Below are 20091 nucleotides of genomic sequence, written 5' to 3' on the forward strand. Positions count from 1 at the left end.
AATTTGAATTTCAAATAAACCACACGTAATTTTTAGTGTCACTGTGCCCTGTGAAACATTTATATTAAAAATTATTTGGGGGGACTTCCCTGGTGGCGCAGTGGTTAAGAATCCACCTGCCAATGCAGGGGACACTGGTTCGAGCCCTGGTCCGGGAAGATCCCACATGCTATGGAGCAACTAAACCCATGTGCCACCACTACAAAGCCGGAGCTCTAGAGCCCATGAGCCACAACTACTGAGCCCGCGTGCCTAGAGACTGTGCTCTGCAACGAACGAAGCCCCTGCAATGAGAAGCCCGTGCACTGCTATGAAGAGTAGCCCCTGCTCGCTGCAACTAGAGAAAGCCCGCATGCAGCAACGAAGACCCAACACAGCCAAAAATAAATTTTAAAAAATTATTTTTTGTTTATTTGAAACTCAAATTTAACTGGACATCTGTGTTTCTACTTGTTAAATCTGGCAGCCCCAGCGGGGGGCTCCTAGGCTCGCTGTTCCTTGGCATAGGTCCATTGTGTGTGCCTTAGCCACCTGGGCCATATTGTGTCACCCCCAGGAGTGAATTGACCGGAACATGAAGCTCACACTGCCCCCTGCTCTGTGAGTAACAGAGTCCTTTGTCTCTGACCCAGGAATCTCCTGTCTTGTCCAGCATCCATGGAAACTATGGCAGGCTAACTTGGGAACTTGCAAATAGGGTAAAACCCTGTGCAGTTCCTTACTTGACACCAATCCCCTATTGAGGCACACTTAGATTATTTCTAGTCTGAATAGATAATATTGCTTTTATAAGCAATATAGTAACAGACATCCTGGAACATAATTCTCTGTGCATAGGTACAAAACCATCTGTTGGAAAAATTCCTCGAAGTGGAATTGCTGGATTAAAAGGTGTGTACATTTAAAATGTTGAAGTAGGGACTTCCCTGTGGTCCAGTGGTTAAGACTCTGCACTTCCAATGCAAGGGGTGCTGGTTCGATCCCTGGTTGGGGAACTAAGAGCCCAAATGCTGTGCGGTGCAGCCAAAAATAATTAGAAAATAAGATAAAATGTTGACATCTATCAATAAATTGTCCTTCATAGAGGTCATGTTCACAAATTCTCACCAAGATGTATGAGAGTGCTTTTTTCTTCCATATTTGTAGCCCAATGTATTATGAACTTTTTTGATCTTTGCCAACCTAAGTAAAAAGTGGAATCTCATTTAATTTAACTTTGTATTTCTCTTATTATGAGTAAAGTTGAACATCTTAAGCTTAAAAGCCTTGGGAATTTCCTTTTCTGTGAACTGTTCACATTTAAAATATTTTTCTGTTGAGTTGTTGATGTTTTCTTGTTGAGTTGCACAAACTCTTTATATAACACAGCAATTTTTTATGTGTTATATATACTTTCCCTAGTTTGACATCTGCCATTTGGCATCTTGCAAAACAGAAATTTTTTAGTTTTATGTAATTGACATTTTCAGTCTTTTATGATTTTGGGGGTTGGTACCTTGCTTAGGAAGGCCCTCCCCCCTCTTGAGTTTTTTCTTTCTTTCTTTCTTTTTAATCCCTCACATTTTTGGAAGAAGTCTTCATGAAAGAAACAATAACTCAGAGACTTCCCTGGTGGTCCAGTGGGTAAGACTCTGCACCCCCAGTACAGGGGGCCAGGGTTCAATCCCTGGTCAGGGAACTAGATCCCACATGCATGCCACAACTGAGAGTCCAAATGCTGCAACTAAGACCTGGAGCAGCCTAAATAAATAAATAAATATTAAAAAATAATAATAATAACTCAAAACTTCAACCTCACTTTCGGTGCATTTTGCTATCATCTCTGGGGGACGGGGACTTCTGGTTCATTGACACTTTCTTTTTTTTTTTTTTTTTTTACGTAGGTGGTATGACTTTATTTTCTTTATACTTTTGCATTTCTTTACAGAGACCTTCTTTTTTTTTTGCGGTACACGGGCCTCTCACTGTTGTGGCCTCTCCCATCGCGGAGCACAGGCTCCGGACGTGCAGGCTCAGTGGCCATGACTCACGGGCCCAGCCGCTCCACGGCATGTGGGATCTTCCCAGACCGGGGCACGAACCCGTGTCCCCTGCATCGGCAGGCGGACTCTCAACCACTGCGCCACCAGGGAAGCCCGAGACCTTCTTTTTTATGATAAAAAATTATATTTTTGTTTGTGTGGGATATACAGAGTTTTCTGACACTCAAAAAACTTTCCTTCTTATATTGTTCTCAAGCAAATTTTCAGACAATTGCAATGCTCTCAGATTAAAGCTTTTGGTAAAACTCATTATGGAAAGTGATCCAGATCCCAAGTCATTTAAAGAGAAGAGTTTTGCTTATTCTTTCTAGTCTTGCTTAAAGTGGCAACATATTTTGATTTTAATATTCTTTCATACAACAAAGATGTGTTTATCTACTCTGTATCAGATTTTGTACCCTGGCAATACAGCAGGGAACAAAACAAATTCCTGTCCCTATGAAGAAGGACATCTACATTGATCTCTCTCTTTTTTTTAAATTGGGGTATAGTTGTTTTACAATGTTGTGTTAGTTTCTACTGTACAGCAAAGTGAAGTAGCATTCCCTGTGCTATACAGCAGGTTGACACTTTCACAGCACAAAGCACTCACTAACTTGGCACACTTGTGGGATTCCTCAGCATGGACACTGCAGAGACTACCTTGAGATGCATCAGAGGAAACTCTTGACGTATGTCTGGGGTGCTGCAAGTCCCAGGGGAGCTCGCTCTATCATTTCCAAAGTGAGACTATGACACTGGATTTCTCCAGGTTTCATTCCCGAAGAGATAGAAATGGTCACTATCACCAAAACACAGTATAACTGCAACCACAGAACATTTAATTTTGACAAGATAATGAGTAAGCAACAGGGTCCCAAGCCTTCCCCATGGCTAGTTCCCCTGAATCCACATTTTATAAATTTATAGATGCCTCCTGGGGATTTATTTCAGGAACTCCCCATCTGTGTCATTGTTACACTTTCTCCAGCTGTTACGGGGGTAGAGAGCCTCGAACATATATTTTTTCCTCAGTTCACTACAGCTCATGGAAACGTTTCCTCAATGTAAGACTAGGAGGGCCAGATCTTTAGAATGGAAAGGGTGGACTTCCCTGGTGGCACAGTGGTTAAAAATCCACCTGCCAATGCAGGGCACATGGGTTCGAGCCCTGGTCCGGGAAGATCCCACATGCCATGGAGCAACTAAGCCCATGCGCCACAACTACTGAGCCTGCGCTCTAGAGCCTGTGAACCACAACTACTGAGCCCGCGTGCTACAACTACTGGAGCCTGCACCCCTAGAGCCCACGCTCCGCAACAAGAGAAGCCAATGCAATGAGAAGCCTGCGCACCTCAAAGAACAGTAGCCCCTGCTCGCTGCAACCAGAAAAAAGCCCGCGTGCAGCAACGAAGACCCAATGCAGCCAAAAATAAAATAAAATAAGTAAATTAAAAAAAAAAAGAAGGGAAAGGGTAATCTGTTAGGTGATGCATTTTGCCCCATACGGCAGGTGGGAGTGGCTAATACGATTCCTAAACAAAATTCTATGCCAGGCATCTGTTAATATGCAGCTGGGGACCAGACTGCCACATTCTCCCAGAATTCCTAGATTCAATACAGCCTCCCCCATTCATTCCTGCTTAAAAAACAAGAATTTTTCTCCTGCTAATTGAGGAGGAAACATCAGCGTTTGCTTGTAAATAGTGATTCAAATCAGAGTTCAAACTTGACAAATGCAACTTTACAATCTAAGCTGCAGGTTAGGATATGGTTTCTCTTTGGAGGTTGACAGGCACCTTCCTCCTCATTTCCAGCACCATACCAGAAAAAGAACAGTGAACAGTGAATCCCAGTAATTTAAACAGATCCTGGCTTAGCCCCAGAAAAGAAAAAAGTAAAAATAAAACAGAATATTATAGGTAACGTTCTTCCTCCGTGTGTGTGTGTCTGTGTGTGTGTGTGTGTGTATGTGTGTGTGTAATTTTTCAGAATCTTGGGTTTCTCTAACCAGATATTTTAAAAGAACTGGTTCATATATTTTCATTTAAGTGTATATGATGCTTCTCAGTGAAATGAGAAAGGCAGTTTTCCATCTGGTTCTGGGATTTTTAGATCTTTTATCTGCTCCTTTTAAAGAAGGTAATAACAACAGCTGACTTATGTTGAGCGCTTACTATACACCAAGCGCTGCTGGAATAAGCACATTGTAGCTTTTAGTTCTCATAGCGCCCCCATGTGGCAGATACTTCACATCTTGTGTGCCTCCAGTATGTGCTTAGTGGAATGATGGCACTCAAGTCTACTGACTGTGGAAAGCTTATAGAGGTTTAATATTAAAGAGGACTAGAGGAGTCCCAACAGTCATGCAGCAACACTTTCCATTTCCCCACTCGTTGCTTCTCCATCTCCAGAGATTTGATGATTATCTCAGAGGCAGGATGGTTTGAATGTGCAGACATCTATAACTGGACTTTCATTTCCTTCCTGCCTCTGGTCTAAGTTACTGGTTCTGAAACATTTGTGTGTGTAAGAACTGCTGTACATGGGCTTCCCTGGTGGCGCAGTGGTTGAGAGTCTGCCTGCCAATGCAAAGAACACGGGTTCGCGACCCGGTCCGGGAGGATCCCCCATGCTGTGGAGCTGCTGGGCCCATGAGCCATGGCCGCTGAGCCTGCGCGTCCGGAGCCTGTGCTCCACAACGGGAGAGGCCACAACAGTGAAAGGCCCGCGTACCGCCAAAAAAAAAAAAAAAAAAAACTGCTGTACAGAGTTGTATGAAACCATGTGTACAACAATTAGGAGCAAATTGGAAGATGTTTGGGGTAATTTTGACTATATCTGATTTTTGCCTAATATGCTGGATTTTATGCTGAATTCTTAGCGGGGAAATAACACAGGACTGGGAGATTCAGGCTAGGAGAGAAAATAAGACTCGAGAGAAGAAAGCCAAGGAGACTTCCAGGTAGGGTGAAGGATGTGCCTCTCTGCATACCAGACAATCTGAGGCCGAGGGAGGTGGGAGAGGGGCGAGGCCAGGAGGAATGAATGCCAGGTACTGTGATAAAACTGCTTTATCTATGTTCTCTCACTTAGTTTTTATTTTTTGCTTACATATATTTTATTTTTTATTTTATTGAAGTATAGTTGATTTACAATGTTGTGTTAGTTTCAGGTGTACAGCAAAGTGATTCAGTTATACATATACATATATTCATTCTTTTTCAGATTCTTTTCCCATATAAGTTATTACAGAATATTGAGTAAAATTCCCTGTGCTATACAGTACTTCCTTGTTGGTTATCTATTTTATATATAGTAGTGTGTGTATGTTAATCCCAAACTCATAATTTATTCCTATCCACCCCTCCCCCACCAACGTTTCCCCTTTGGTAACCATAAGTTTGTTTTTGAAATCTGTGAGTCTGTTTCTGTTTTGTAAATAAGTTCATTTATATCATTTTTAAAATTAGATTCCACATATGAGTGATATCATATGATATTTGTCTTTCTCTGACTTACTTTACGTAGTATGGTAATCTTGAGGTCCATCCATGTTGCTGCAAACGGCATTATTTCATTCTTTTTTATGGCTGAGTAATATTCAATTTTATGTATGTACCACATTTTCTTTATACATTCCTCTGTCAATGAACATTTAAGTTGCTTCCCACTTAATTATTACAGCGACCCTTCAGATTTGGAAACTAAGGTTCCAAGTGTCAAGTGACTTGCTTGGTGTCACAAAGATGGCGGACGGTATAGCCTATATCCAAAGCCAGGTCTTTCTCACATTAAACTCAAGCTCTTTCCACCATAGGTGGCTTCCTTGTGTAATAGGACTCCCTGAAGTCAGCCAGAAAGAACTCTGGGGAAAATGGAGATGTGCAAAGTTGGTTTGGGGTGGCCTAAAACTTGGGACAGGATAGTTGTGAGGTCGTGTAGGGAAACACCTTCCTCATTCATGGAGAACAGAAGGGCTGACCTGTACAGATGGTTTAGGAAGCTAAGCAGAATTTTACAAAAATAGCTGTATTCATGCCTATTTGTGATTTCTTTCCTTCTGTGTAAGAGACATCCAGAGACTGGGCAGCCATTTACACACCAAGTGTGTAATAGGTAGGGCTGTCCTTCAGGTGCTCACCTTTCTGGTCTCCTGGGAATATCATTTGAATGTCCCAGTAAAAGACATTGTAAGCCCAGAAATTTAATTAGGCTGAAAACTGTAATCATTTGAGGAAAATCCATACCCCCAACTTTGAGGCCCCAGCAGCAGCTTTAGGAGAAATAATCACTGGCTACCACAACAACAGTGACATGCTCATTGGCAGCAGCAGAGGGACAACAGTGGAGACACTACAAGAGTCACTAAGGAAGTTTGTGAGCCTTCCAGACACAAATAAAGAGTAAGGGGTTCCAGTGGCTTTGAAGTCTCAGGAACACTACTAGTTAAGGGCATAAAGCAAATTTCACTGTGATAGAGCAAAGGCTGTCCAAGTAGTACAGATGGATATTAGAATAATAAGAACTACTTCAGATCCATATCTAACACCATAAACTGGATAGTTTTACATAGTTAAATCGTTTATCAAAGAAAATAAATTTGTATTTACTACTCACTGTATATACAGAGAAATTCTAAATACTTAAGTATCAGATTGCATCAAAGACAAAAATAAGTGAATGTGAAAATATACATTTGAAAAATCTTATAAGTCAAGCTACTGAATAAGAAATGTATGAGAAACATCACTGGATTATGTGATGTGACCGTGATGTGATATGGAATTTATATAAATATGTAAGATCATTTTCTAGGATCAAATAGGGAATGAAGAAAGCGTTACAAAGGAGGAAAAACAAATTAATGCATAGAAAAGCCTAAAGCCTCATGGAACTAAATACCCACACACACAAATTAATAGAAGTGAAACATGGGACCTCTCTGCATTATTTCTTATAACTGCATATAAAACTACAATTATTTCAATAAAATTTTTAACTTAAAAAAGCCTATAGCGTCAATAGCAATTAAAGAAAGGTAAATCAGAACAAAGTTAAAATAAGACTATTTGACGTGAAGAGATATTTCACCGAAGAGGGTCTGTGGGTGAGAATTAGGCACATGAAAATGTGCTCGAGGTCCACTCCTGCGGCCGGCACAGCGCGGGCAGCTCCCGCGGCCGGCGTTCGCGCCTCCTAGCCGCAGGAGGCGCTGTGGGGCGGAGCGGCCGCCTGTCCCAGCGTGCACCGCGCCCGGGCCGGGCCGGCTGGTCTGGGCGGAGCGCGGGACCGTCGTAGGGGAGGTGCCGCGGCGTCGCCTGGATTCCCGGGTAGCTGGGGGGCCGGGGTCGGGCGGGACCGCGAGGGGACATGGCCGAGCCGGCTCCGGTAAGAGGGACCGTGGACGATGCGGGCCCCGTCGCGATCTGGAGTGGGCTCCCGGTTCAGAGAGTGAGGCGGTGGGAGCCCCGGCCGGGGATTGTCTGTAAGCAGGACTGCGCTCCGACCCCGGGCCGGAGAAGGCGCGGTCTAGGTGCTCGAGTTGTTGTGAGGTTGATCTGGGAGAAAGGGGTCCGTGGAGAAACCCAGGGTCACGCTTGTGGTCCGTTCAGTTCCCCTGCTGTTCCCGTCCTGTGCGGGGGTCTCTGAACGTCCCGGTTTTTCTTGGGCTCACGTTCCGAGCTCTGCTGACATGGAGTTTCAGAGAAGCACATCTTCATCAGCAAGTGAGGAAAAGTTGGAAGAAGACTGGAGACTGCTCCCTCTAGGAAAAGACGGAAAACTTAACCAGTTTGGGTGGTTATCCTAATTCAGATTTACCACGAATACTCTAGTGATTTAATGGAAAATTTGAACACTGGTTTTAGAGTTTGAAAGACATATCCCAAGCCTAATCCAGGAAACTCTACATTCAATTAAGTTCTAAGTATGCAAGTTCTCCTTGTATCTCCACTGAGATTTCCTATCTAATAATCTCACTAATGTAATGCATTTTCTTTCCTTCTGCTTCTCACCCCTCTCTCCCAGCATTCCTTGGCAGGTACCAATTCTGTTCAGATTTCTTCAGGCCGCCTCTCTTCAACGTCCTGGAATATCTCTCTCTGTTCTGTGAAACTTGGTGGTTTGTAATAGTTCTTCTTTGACTATAAGTTTGAGTCCACAGAAAAAGCTCAAGTGATGTCAGCTTCTTGGCTGTTGTGTTATTGGGGGTAGGCAGGGAGAAATCAGCATTTTTCTGGTTGATTTTCCTTTTCACTGGAGCAGTTCAGTGCTAATTGTGAGAATGCTCACAGAAAAGTCTTTTGTAGGTGGAAAGCACGTGGGTGAGTTGCAAGTAAACAGTAGAGGAATTTCTTTGAAAGTCCCACCTTAAATGCAACACCAAGTTTTAACTTGTTTGTTATACTAGCTGATACTTCAGCTTTGGGCGCCTGTAATAGTTTTGATGATGGAATTTTATCTCTGCAACTTTTCTCTTCAGAAAGTGTCAAGTGGCCCTGGTTGTGGAGTTTCCTAGATTCCTTTATTGGGAGAGTTTACTTTGTAGCATTTGGGACCAACATTTTTCATATACTTGCGAAGAGCCTGAGCTGTCTTGTGAGTTGCCCAGCACTTGCCTTGGTAGGCTCTCATCTACATTTGTAGTACAGAATTTGAAAGGAGTGAAATGGAATCTTCACAAGCTAAATTATATATCTTCTCTTCCTTCCCTATTGTCACAGTGCATCTGTCCTTCGAACCTCCAGGAAGAGCGGTCCTGGTTAGTCAGTACATACCAGAGGTTGTAGATTAAACGTCCATGAACAAATTGTGGCTCGCAGCTGTGTGTTTTGGGTGTTTGTTTGTTTGTTTTTAACTATTCCTTGTTAAAATTGTGAATTTTAGTTGCCAAAATGTAAAAATCAGGAGAGTTCACATAAAACTGTCACATCCAGGGACTTCCCTGGTGGCAGTGGTTAAGACTCCACACTCCCAATGCAGGGGGGCCCGGGTTCGATCCCTGGTCAGGGAACTAGATCCCACATGCATGCCGCAACTAAGAGTTTGCATGCCACAATGAAGGAGCCCACGTGCCGCAACTAAGGAGCCCTCAAGCCGCAATGAAGGAGACTTTGAGCCACATCTAAAGGAGGCTGTTTGCCACAACTAAGATGCAGTGCAACCAAAATAAATAAATAAATAAATAAATATATATATGGACTGTCACATCCAAATGTAAAATGTTAAGCTCTAAGATGACATTGGAGAAAACCTTTGGGACCTAGGGCTTGGTAAAAAGTTCATAGATGTGGTACCAAAAGCACAATCTATAAAAGAAAAAAATGATGAGTTGGATGTCATCAAAATTAAAAACTTTTGCTCTGGGAAAAATTCTGTTAAGAGGGTGAAAAGACAAGCTACGGATGGAGGAGGGCATATTTGCAAACCACATATCTGACAAAGGACTTATATCTAGAATATATAAAGAACTCTCAAAATTCAACAACAACAAAAAAAACAGTCCAATTAGAAAATGGGCAAAAGACATGAAGAGACAGTTCACCAAAGAGGATATGTGGATGAGAAATAAGCACATGAAAAGATGCTCATCATCATTATTCATTAGAGAAGTGCAAACTCGAATCCCAATGAGATCACTGCACAACTATTAGAATGATGAAAATAAAAAATAGCAACATTGGGAATTCCCTGGCAGTCCAGTGGCTAAGACTCCACCCTTCCAAGGCAGGGGGTACGGGTTCGATCCCTGGTCAGGGAACTAAGACCCCACATGCTGCGCGGTGTGGGGAAAAAAAAAAAAAAAAAGCAACATTACCAAATGCTGGTGAGGATGCTGAGAAATGATCTCTCATGCATTGCTGGTAGGAATGTAAAAGGGTTCAGCCACTCTGGAAAATGGTTTCTTAGAAAACAACATATACTTCCCATATGGCCCTGTAGTTGTAGACCTCGGCATTTATCCCAGAAAAATGAAATGTATCCCCACCAAAAACTTGTACATGATTATTTATAGCAGATTTTTGGTAATAGCCCCAAACTAGAAACAACTACATTGTCCCTCAATAGGTAAGTGGTTAAGCAAACTGTGGTATACCCATACCATTGACTACTGCTCAGCAATAGAAAGAAATGAAATATTGATAAGCAATAAACACAGCTTGGATGGATCTCAAGAGCATTATGATGGCTGAAAAATGTCAATTTCAAAAAGTTGCATACTATGACTTTTTTTTTTGGCCACGTTACATGGCATGCAGTATCCCAGTTCCCTGACCAGGAATCGAACCCGTGCCCCCTGCAGTGGATGCATGGAGTCCTAACCACTGGACTGCCAGTGAATTCTCTGACTTCATTTTTGTAACAGTCTTGAAATGACAAAGTTACAGAGACGGATAATAGATTAGTGGGTGTGATTAGGAAGGGGTAGCCCAAAGGAGATCTCTGGTCATGGAATAGTTTTGTTCATGATTGCAGGGTGGTTATATGAGTCAGCACATGTGATGAAATCATGTAGAATTATACACACACTACCAATGTCAGTTTCATGGTTTTGACAGTGTACTATAATGATGTACCGTGTGACCATTGGGGTAAACTGAAGGGTACAGGGAACCCGTCTGTACTACCTTTGAATCTATAATCGTTTCAAAATTTAAAAGTTACTTTAAAAATTGACATATCTGGGGCTTCTCTGGTGGCGCAGTGGTTGGGAGTCCGCCTGCCGATGCAGAGGATGCGGGTTCGTGTCCCGGTCCGGGAAGATCCCACATGCCGCGGAGCGGCTGGGCCCGTGAGCCACGGCCGCTGAGCCTGCGCGTCCGGAGCCTGTGCTCTGCAACGGGAGAGGCCGCAACAGTGAGAGGCCCGCGTACCGCATTGACATATCTGGCGACACTGGCCCAGTCTTACACTGCAGTAATTGTTTGCTGCTGTGTGAAGTATCCTCCTTGAGACGGGACATGTGCTCAAAGGCCTGCTATTCATCCATTCACTTTACTTAGTTCCAACAGACCTCTGTGACCCCTTTATTATGTTCGTGGCACCATCCAGAGATAACTACTTTAATACCGTTCCTTCCTGTCTCTTTTTTTTTTTTTCCTTCCTGTCTCTTAAAGACACGGATGTTGAAAAACACAGTAGCCTTGAAATGAAAATATATGTATGTACTGTTTATGATTTCAGTTTCCCGTGGCATTTGATGATGTGGCCTTATACTTTCTGGAGCGAGAGTGGGAAATCCTGGAGAAGTGGCAGAAGGACATGTATCAGCAGGAAATGAAGACCAATTATGAGAGCCTTGATTCCCTGGGTAAGATGCGTTTCTAAGGAATCGCTTTTTGGGACCCAACCTGGCACTAGTAGGCTTTGTTCCCTTTATTGGCTGTTGGCTGGTTGAATATGATACTGTGCCCAATCCACATTCAGAATGTCTCTTCAACTTCCTGTAATGGCCTGGGAATTTTGTCCCTTTTTATCCGGTTATATCTGTGCCCCTCAGCCTTGTTAACGCTCTGCATTCTCTATCTCCCACTCCAACCCTCCCCCTTTTCTCCCACAGAATTACAAAATAATCTAATTGCCTCTCTCTTTTTTAAGTGTGTTGTTTTATTTCTTTAACTGATACTTTAGTGCCTGCTTATGTTGCCTGAATGAGATGCATCCTTATAAGAACTAAGTCTCTCATGAAGGGGCCATAGTTATTGTATTAAAATAAGCTGAGGACCCAACACATTGCAGAACGTGGATACGACAGGGATGAAAGTTTCCCTGGTAAAGGGAGAGAGAAGAGAGCAGGGGGATGGGATACTTAGATATCTCCAGGGAAGTACTCAGGAAGTGGATTGGAAGAGAAATTTGGGGAGATTGTACCTCACTGCTTACTCATCTTGCTCTAACTCAGTCTTGTGTCATAAAGAATAGTTCTCCTCTTATCAATTTAATAGGTGATCTCAGTATACCTGAAGAATTCTTTCTCTCTTTGGGGGTTTATAATTCTGTCTGAGATATGAATGACAAGAGGGAGTCAACCATGTGAAATCATGGGGAAGAAAATTCTAAGCAGAGAAAGAACTAGTGCAAAGGCCCAAAGGTTGGAGTGAATGAGCTCAGTACATGGTGGGAACCACAGTGAGGCTATTGTGGCATATGCACAGAGGGTTAGCACAAGAGTGATGGGAGAAGAGGACAGAAAGCGCAGCTATGCCGAATTGTGAAGGGCCTCTAGGCTGAGGCGCAGGGTTGGATTTTATTCTAAAGATAAAGGGAAGATGATAGGGGGATTTTTTTTTTTCTGCCACACCACACAGCTTGTGGGCTTTTAGTTCCCTCACCAGGGATTGAACCTGCGCCCTCGGCAGTGAAAGCACAGAGTCCTAACCACTGGGCCACCAGGGAATTCCCATAGGGGGATTTAAATAGAGAAGTAATATGATATCTTTTTTTTTTAATGATTACTTGGGTTGCTATGTGGAAAATAAATTGTAGTGCGTAGAAATAAAGGAGAGAGACCAACCAGGAGCCTTGGCAGTACTGGTGAATCTTTGTGGCAGCTGAACCAGGTATGTAGTAATGAAGATAGAGAGCAGGAGGCAGTCTCCAGATATGTTTTGGAGGTAGCATCCCAGATTTTGCCAGTGGCTTGCAGTGGAGTCCAGTGAAAGAAGAACCAACTTCTAGATTTTTGGCTTGAGTATCTTGATGGCAGTGTTTTTTTGTTTTGTTTTGTTTTAAAGAGCAATGCCTTTTGTTTTTTTAAAATTTATTTTATTTAATTTATTTTTGGCTGCGTTGGGTCTTTGTTGCTGCGCACAGGCTTTCTCTAGTTGCGGCGAGTCAGGGCTACTCTTGGTTGCGGTGCGCAGGCTTCTCATTGCAGTGGCTTCTCTTGTTGCAGAGCATGGGCTCTAGAGCGCAGGCTCGGTAGTTGTGGCCCACAGGCTCAGTTGCTCCGCAGCATGTGGGATCTTCCCGGACCAGGGCTTGAACCCATGTCCCTGGCATTAGCAATGCTGATTCCCAACCACTGCGCCACCAGGGAAGCCCCGATGGCAGTGGTTTTATTCACTGACATGAGGAAGGCTTGGGAGAGAGCAGGTTTTGGCCACATTAAGTTTGAGATGCTTATTAAACATTTATATGGAAATATAAAGTAGATAATTGAGTATGCGAGACTGGAATTCCAGTGAAATCAGGACTGGATTCACACATTTGGGGTCATTGTATAAATGACATTTAAACCACAGGGCCAGTTGGGATCATTTAGGGAGAATTTGTCAATAGGACAGGACACCCCCAGCTGTCCCCAGGATACCCCAACAGTTAGGGTCAAGCTAAGGAGACTGAGGCCAGTAGGGTAGGAGAAACTACAGCCCTGTGCTGATCCAGTGTTGAGTTTTGAGTTATCACAATCCTTGGGCTTGGAGAATCCAGTGTGATTTTCCCAAATTTTAAAAAGCAAACAGTATTATTTGCAAATGGTTTTCTTTACAGGATGTCCAGATCCTAACTCCAGAGATTAGGATTTAGCAGGTCCCGGCTCAGGCCCAGCCATCTACGTTTTTAACAAGTACTTCAGGTGCTGCTAATGCTGGTGGTAACTAGGTCACTTTGAGAAACACTGATCCAAGGGCTGAGCCGTAGGTGACACCACTGCAGGGTATCTGATGCATCTTTAAAATCCCTCCACTACTTTGTAACAACCCCTCCTCCCTTCAGGCTGATGTCATTAGACACATTACTCTCCACTTCTTCATAATCACTGTCATTTAACAGCCTCCTGGTTCCTTCATTACGTTGATCAAGAAAGAATGTGGGCGGGACTTCACTGGTGGCACAATGGTAAAGAATCCTCCTTCCAATGCAGGGGGCCCGGGTTCGATCCCTGGTCAGGGAACTAGATCCCACATGCATGCTGCAATTAAGAGTTTGAATGCCACAACTAAGGAACTGGCAAGCCACAACTAAGGAGTCCGCAAGCTGCGACTAAGGAGTCTGCCTTCGGCAACTAAGACGTGGCACAACCAAATAAATAAATAAAATATTAGAAAGAATGTGGGCACCTCAGTAATTGGTTCCTTAGATGTGCAGAGTCTAATCAGAAAAGTTTAGTCACCTGGGTTCCCTCCTTGACCGCCCCCCCCCCCGCCTCCCCGCCCCCGACTACTTTTTATTTTACTCACATGGTTCTAATAATGATCCCTTTTGAATACTTTCTGCCTGGATCCTCATCATCCCCAACCTCCCTGTTTCCTTTAATTTTGTGAAATATTGTCGGGAACATTTAACAGTTATTCATGTAATCAAGAGTTTCCTTTTTTTTTTTAAACTAACATTGATCTCATGTCTCCAGGAATCAAGGTCAGCCATGAAACTAAAGTTAAAATTAAAAATTAAAAACTAAAATTGTTTTTAGTCAAGTACTCAGGAAACCCAGACTGAGTCTGTGTGGACTCTCTCTGCAGGCTGTATTTCTTCAAAGCCAGATTTGATCACCTGGATGGAACAAGGAAGAATGCTGTTAATCAGAGACCAGGGACACTTAGAGAAAACACAAATGACACTTAGCCTTTCTGGTGAGTAGATGGATTTGAGAGCCTGACTCATTTATTCTCCTAGCCTTGTTTGCTAATCTTTCTGCAGAGTCAGCAGGACGTAGTGAATAAGAAATATTATTTTGATGGAGAATGTTATTTTTTTTCACTCAAGTTGGTAGCAAATATGTCTTACTTTTATAAAGAAGGAAGTTGTATATATTTCATTAAAAAAAAAAAGCAGAAAATGGAACTGCCTTTAAGAGAACAGTAAAGGATCCATTTGTCCAGTCCTGAGGAAAAACCGTCTTCCCCATCACATCATCATGTCCATTTGTGTACAGAGAAATGAGAAGCCTTCCAATTTTGTACAGTATATTATTTTATTGTACAGATTTTTAGAACTTGGGATTTTTTTATTCCTTTTGAAGGATTACTTTTTAATTCCTTGTATCATAAGGAAAACATTTTAAATATATTAATACTTTAAGTATTTAAGAGAATGTGTCATTTTTTAGAGTATGTTAATGCTTTACTAAATGGAGATCTACTAAGTCTCTGGGTATCAAGGACTCTTCTGAAAAAGAGGGAACTTAAATCCAGGAAGTGTGTGACTAGCTCCATCGGAGGATAAAAGAATTCCCAGGAGCTTCATTTCACTGCTACTGTCTATTAATTCACTCATCTAATCAGTATTGTCCCTACCATGTTCATAGGACTATGTCACATATTATTTAGGCCAGGGGTTGGGAGAGAGATATGTATATGTGTTTTCCCACTCTAAGAGTTATTGTCTGTCTTACTGACCTACTGACATGGCAGTTAGGTTAGTCAATTATATTGAACTATTGGATTAGTCAACTATAAAATAAGACTGTATACACTTATAAATAGTAAGTGGCAATGATAATAAAGCGCTATAGGGATTTAGAGGAGAAAGCAGAGAAGAGACAGCAATATCCCAGGAGGACTTCTAAAGGAATTAGGATTTAAATAGCATAGAATGGGCATATTTGGTAAGGCAAAGAAGATTCAACAGGGGTCATACATGAGCTGAGGCTTAGAGGTGGGAACAAGCCTGTTATATTTAGAAAATGGAAGGTGCTGAGTATAGCTGAATGTTATTTGTGGGACATGGTGGAAGATGGGGGGTGGCAGTGGTGGCACATAATTGGTATCAGAGACCAAAAATGCCATGGTGGGAGTTTAATTTCATCCTTTAGAAAGGGCCTGGAAAGGTTTTTGAGTACCAAAGAATGAACGACGTTTGTGGCTGTCCCTAAAAACAAATGTTTCCTTTGTACCAGGTGGTACTCACCCAGTAACACAACTACTCCCCTGCCTGGGATAAACAGTAAGTGATGAGAAATAGGATTCAAGGAGACAGGCAAGTATGCTCTTCTCATGGTCCAGGCAAAAGCTGTGGGTGCTAACTTAGTAATTGACATCATCTAGTTGGAAACATCTGTGTTGTTGAGATGACCTCAGAGCGGAATCAGAGTCCTGCTCTGGGGCAAGCCTGATAGGTGAGGTTTGCTCCCAGGTTAAGAGATTTAAAAAAGGAGAGCTACGTGACCCACTGCAACAGCATGAGGGAGAAAAAGATGTTCTGGAACATAGCAGCTCAGATGATGGTCGGGAATTGTCCTCTCCAGGTGTGGTGGGTGAGAATAAGGTAGCAGCTCAGCTCCCTCTGTACCCTGTCATCATGGCTTTTACTTTGGGAACAGCAGTGACTTTCTTATAATTCGGAGTTCCTTGGGAAAGGGAATTATTTCCACAGTGTTCTTTGTGAATTCAGTAAATTGCCATTTGACAATCCTAAGAAATATATGTCCTATTAGCACTTTTTCAGAAAACTTTTCCTGAAATGTGTGGTGGAAGGGTGCAAGAATATGACCCGAAGCCTTCCTACTTAAATATTGTTCTATTTATTTCACAGATTTAAAGAAATATTATAATGAAATGGTCAGATTCTCAGAGTAACTCATTTTTATTTTCTTGCAAGTTCTGCTTAGCCTCTGAGGGTCCTCATAGGCTCACAAAATGTATTTGCCTGCCAGTTTTTTCACGCTAAGCCTTTTGTTAACAAATGATGAAAGGATGTGCACATCCAAGTTAAACTTCAATATAATTCACCTGTGGCAGGCAGATTCGCAAAGTCATGGGGACAACGGGAGTCCCTTTCCCACGTTGTCAGTGATGTGAAGACAGTCCTTGACCCCGCAGGCCCATCACTGATGAGGGAGGGCCTTTTTGTCTCTCCAGGTGACCAGGGAACTCTCGGGGCAAAAGAGGAGGAATGCCATTTAAATGGTCTCCAAGAGCAGGGCTTCTGTGCTCCCTTATCCAAGGAGGAAAGAAAGATTTTATCAGATCAAAGAGCCGCCTTACAACACCCAAGTCTCCAAGAAACAGAGATTCTAAATAATAAAAGCCTCGACATCACAGCATCTAATCAGGACAAGAACGATCCACGGCATAAGCCAATGGGAAGCCTAGATCGCCTGGAAATTCCACCAGGTCTGAGACTTTATTCCTGCTTTGTCTGTAGGAAGGTCTTCCAGATAAAGAGAGCCTTTGTGAAGCACAAAAGGAACCACCGCGAGAGCCAGTCCTGTCAATCCCGAAGCACAAAAACAAGTCCAGGGGGAAGGCGGAGCTCACGTGACTCCGGGCGGTACCGTGTAAGCAGCCTTTCCGGCGCGGCGCGTGCGAGCAGAGCAGCTGTCTCAGGTGCAGCCTGGCCCTGCACCAGGTGGCTCGCCCGGGCCCGTGGCCCTTCCAGTGCCCCGAGTGTGGCAGGGCCTTCCGGTCCAAAGCCGCCCTGAACAAGCATGTGTGTTCGCCCAGAGGGGAGAGGCCGTTTTCCTGCCGGGAGTGTGGCCGGGGGTTCACCCAGCAGGACGAGCCGGCCGAGCACCTGCGGGTGCACAGCGGAAGGACACCCTTCCAGGGTCCGCAGGGCGGCAGAGGCCCCTCGCGGGAGGCGGCCGCGAGGGCCCACCAGCGGGCACACCGCGGGGAGAAGCCATTCTCCTGTGACGACTGTGAGCGGAAGTTCACCCACCGGAGCAAGCTCACCGAACACGTCCGAGTTCACACGGGGAAGAAGCCCTTCCGGTGTTCGGAGTGCCAGAGCAGCTTCCGCCTCAAGAGCAGCCTGCGGGCCCATCTCTGTCGGCACAGCGGGAGGAAGCCCTTCCGGTGCCCAGAGTGCGGCCGCAGCTTCTGCTGGAGGAACGCCATGGAGGCGCACAAGCGTCTGCACAGCCAGGAGAAGCCCTTCTCCTGCGGGCAGTGCGGCCGGGGGTTCACCCGGCCCTCAAAGCTCGCGCGCCACCGCCGCGTCCACGCCAGGCAGACGGCGTTCCCCTGCGAGCGGTGCGGGAGGGCCTTCCCGCGGCGCTGGGGGCTCACGCGGCACCTCCAGGTCCACACTGAGGAGAAGCCCTTCTCCTGCGCCCAGTGCGGCCGGGGCTTCCACCGCCGCGCGCACCTCGCCGAGCATCGGCGACTCCACGGCGGGGCCGAGCCCTTCCGGTGCCCCGAGTGCAGGCGGAGCTTCTCCTGGAAGGCCTCCCTGAATCTGCACCGGCGGCAGCACGCGGGCGAGCGGCCCTTCCCGTGCGGCGAGTGCGGCAAGGCCTACGCTCAGCTGTCCCAGCTCGCCGAGCACGCGACGGTCCACAGCGGGGAGAAGCCCTTCCGGTGCCCCGAGTGCGACAGGGGCTTCCGGCTCAGAGGGAACCTGAAGAGCCACCTGCTCCAGCACAGCGGCCAGAAGCCCTTCTCCTGTGCGACGTGTAGCCGAAGCTTCGCTCAGTGGTACAGGCTCACGGAGCACGTACGCGTCCACAGCGGCGAGAAGCCCTTCCGGTGCCCCGAGTGCGGCAAGAGCTGCTGCCTCCGGGGAAGCTTGAAGGCGCACCTGCACACGCACAGCGGCGAGAAGCCCTTCGGGTGTGCCGAGTGCGGCAAGAGCTTCCTCCAGAAGAGAAGTCTGGAGACCCATCTGCACCGTCACCGCGGGGAGAGGCCTTTTTCTTGTGCTGAGTGTGGAAGGGGCTTCACCTACCTGGGGGCGCTTAACACCCACATTGCCATGCACGCCAGGGAGCAGCCCTTCAGTCTCGAGGTCACTCCACTCAGAAAGCAGTGACAGCTCTGCGTTGGGGCCATTGGCTCTGTTGGCGCTGGCTGAGGCAGGACGAAAAATTCAGCCAACATGCTTCAGCCACACTGGCCAGCACGGAGCAGGCGGCCGTGAGGGCTCCTTGACGAAGGTTCCAGATAATCCAGGCACAGCGTCTGGAGACTGGAGGAAAGCAAGCTTTTTGTGGAAGGCGCTGGTCATCCTGATGTGAGAGTCAGGTTAGAGCTCCTCCTTTAGCCTTTTTCCCCTCTTTTTTGTAATAAAGTTTCTTGTGACAGAAGTTCCTTACATTATGGGTGTTTTAGTCTGCTGGGGCTGCCATAGGAAAATGCCACAGACTGGGTGGCTTGAACCACAGAAATTTATTTTCTTACAGTTCTAGAGGCTGGAAGTCCAATATCAAGGTGCCAGCAAGGTTGGTGTCTGGTGAGGGCCTGTTTTCCTGGCTTGCAGATGTCACTTTCCCCCTGTGTCCTCACGTGGCTTTTTTCTGGGTAGGGGTGGGGTATCTCTGGTAGTTCTTCCTTTAATACGGACACCAGTCCTATTGGATTAGTACCCCAACCCTGTGACCTCATTTAACCGTAATGAATGAATTTTGGAGAACCTGATGGTATAGCCCTAGACCTGAACAAAGTGAATGAGGAGGCAGAGACTAGGAATGAGGTGCTGGTGGAGCCTCCTCTAAATGGAGAGAAATGCCAAGAATGGGGAAGAAGCATGCCCCCCACCAAATCCAACAGCCAGCTGTTCCTGTCCATTCGCCTGTCTGGCTCTCCTGAGCCACACCTTGTGTAGCAATTTTCTCTGTTCTCTGTGAGGTGATGATGACTTTTAAATCTATAAATCCATGTTCATATTTCCAGATTCCTCCTGATTGTTTCTGACTTCCACAGACATCTCAAACACAGATCGCCCAGAATAAGACTCCTGATCAGTACCAGCCCTCACTCTATACCTCTTTTCTTTACACTCCCGTTTTTCTCACGTCAAAATTACAACTAATCTCCAGAGCTGTAAACTTGATAATGATCCTAGATTTTCCTACACCCAGTCTACTAAATTTCTCCCAAATAAAAGCCCTTCTCTATCTCTGCTGACACTGTATAAGCTCACTTTTGAAAAACTTTTTTTTTTCTTGCAGTATGCGGGCCTCTCACTGTTGTGGCCTCTCCGTTGTGGAGCACAGGCTCCGGACGCGCAGGCTCAGCGGCCATGGCTCACGGGCCCAGCCGCTCCGTGGCATGTGGGATCTTCCCGGACCGGGGCACGAACCCGTGTCCCCTGCATCGGCAGGCGGACTCTCAACCACTGCGCCACTAGGGAAGCCCGAAAAACTTTTTTTTTCAAGTGTTTTTCCTAACAGATTTCCCTGCCTCTG

At 45.1% G+C, this 20091-nt stretch overlaps 1 protein-coding gene across 1 annotated transcript; it reads left to right on the forward strand.

Annotated features, from left to right (window-relative positions):
• Positions 1-7283: 7283 nt before the first annotated feature.
• ZNF425 (zinc finger protein 425) lies at positions 7284-19750 on the forward strand. Its single transcript, XM_060155927.1, is given in 5 exon segments — positions 7284-7412; positions 11208-11334; positions 14486-14596; positions 16823-17176; positions 17179-19750. Coding segments are annotated over 5 exon segments (2148 nt in total). The 5' UTR covers positions 7284-7394; the 3' UTR covers positions 18717-19750.
• Positions 19751-20091: the final 341 nt, after the last annotated feature.

The sequence above is a fragment of the Lagenorhynchus albirostris genome, chromosome 8 (genome assembly GCF_949774975.1).
Source record: "Lagenorhynchus albirostris chromosome 8, mLagAlb1.1, whole genome shotgun sequence".
Lineage (NCBI taxonomy): Eukaryota > Metazoa > Chordata > Mammalia > Artiodactyla > Delphinidae > Lagenorhynchus > Lagenorhynchus albirostris.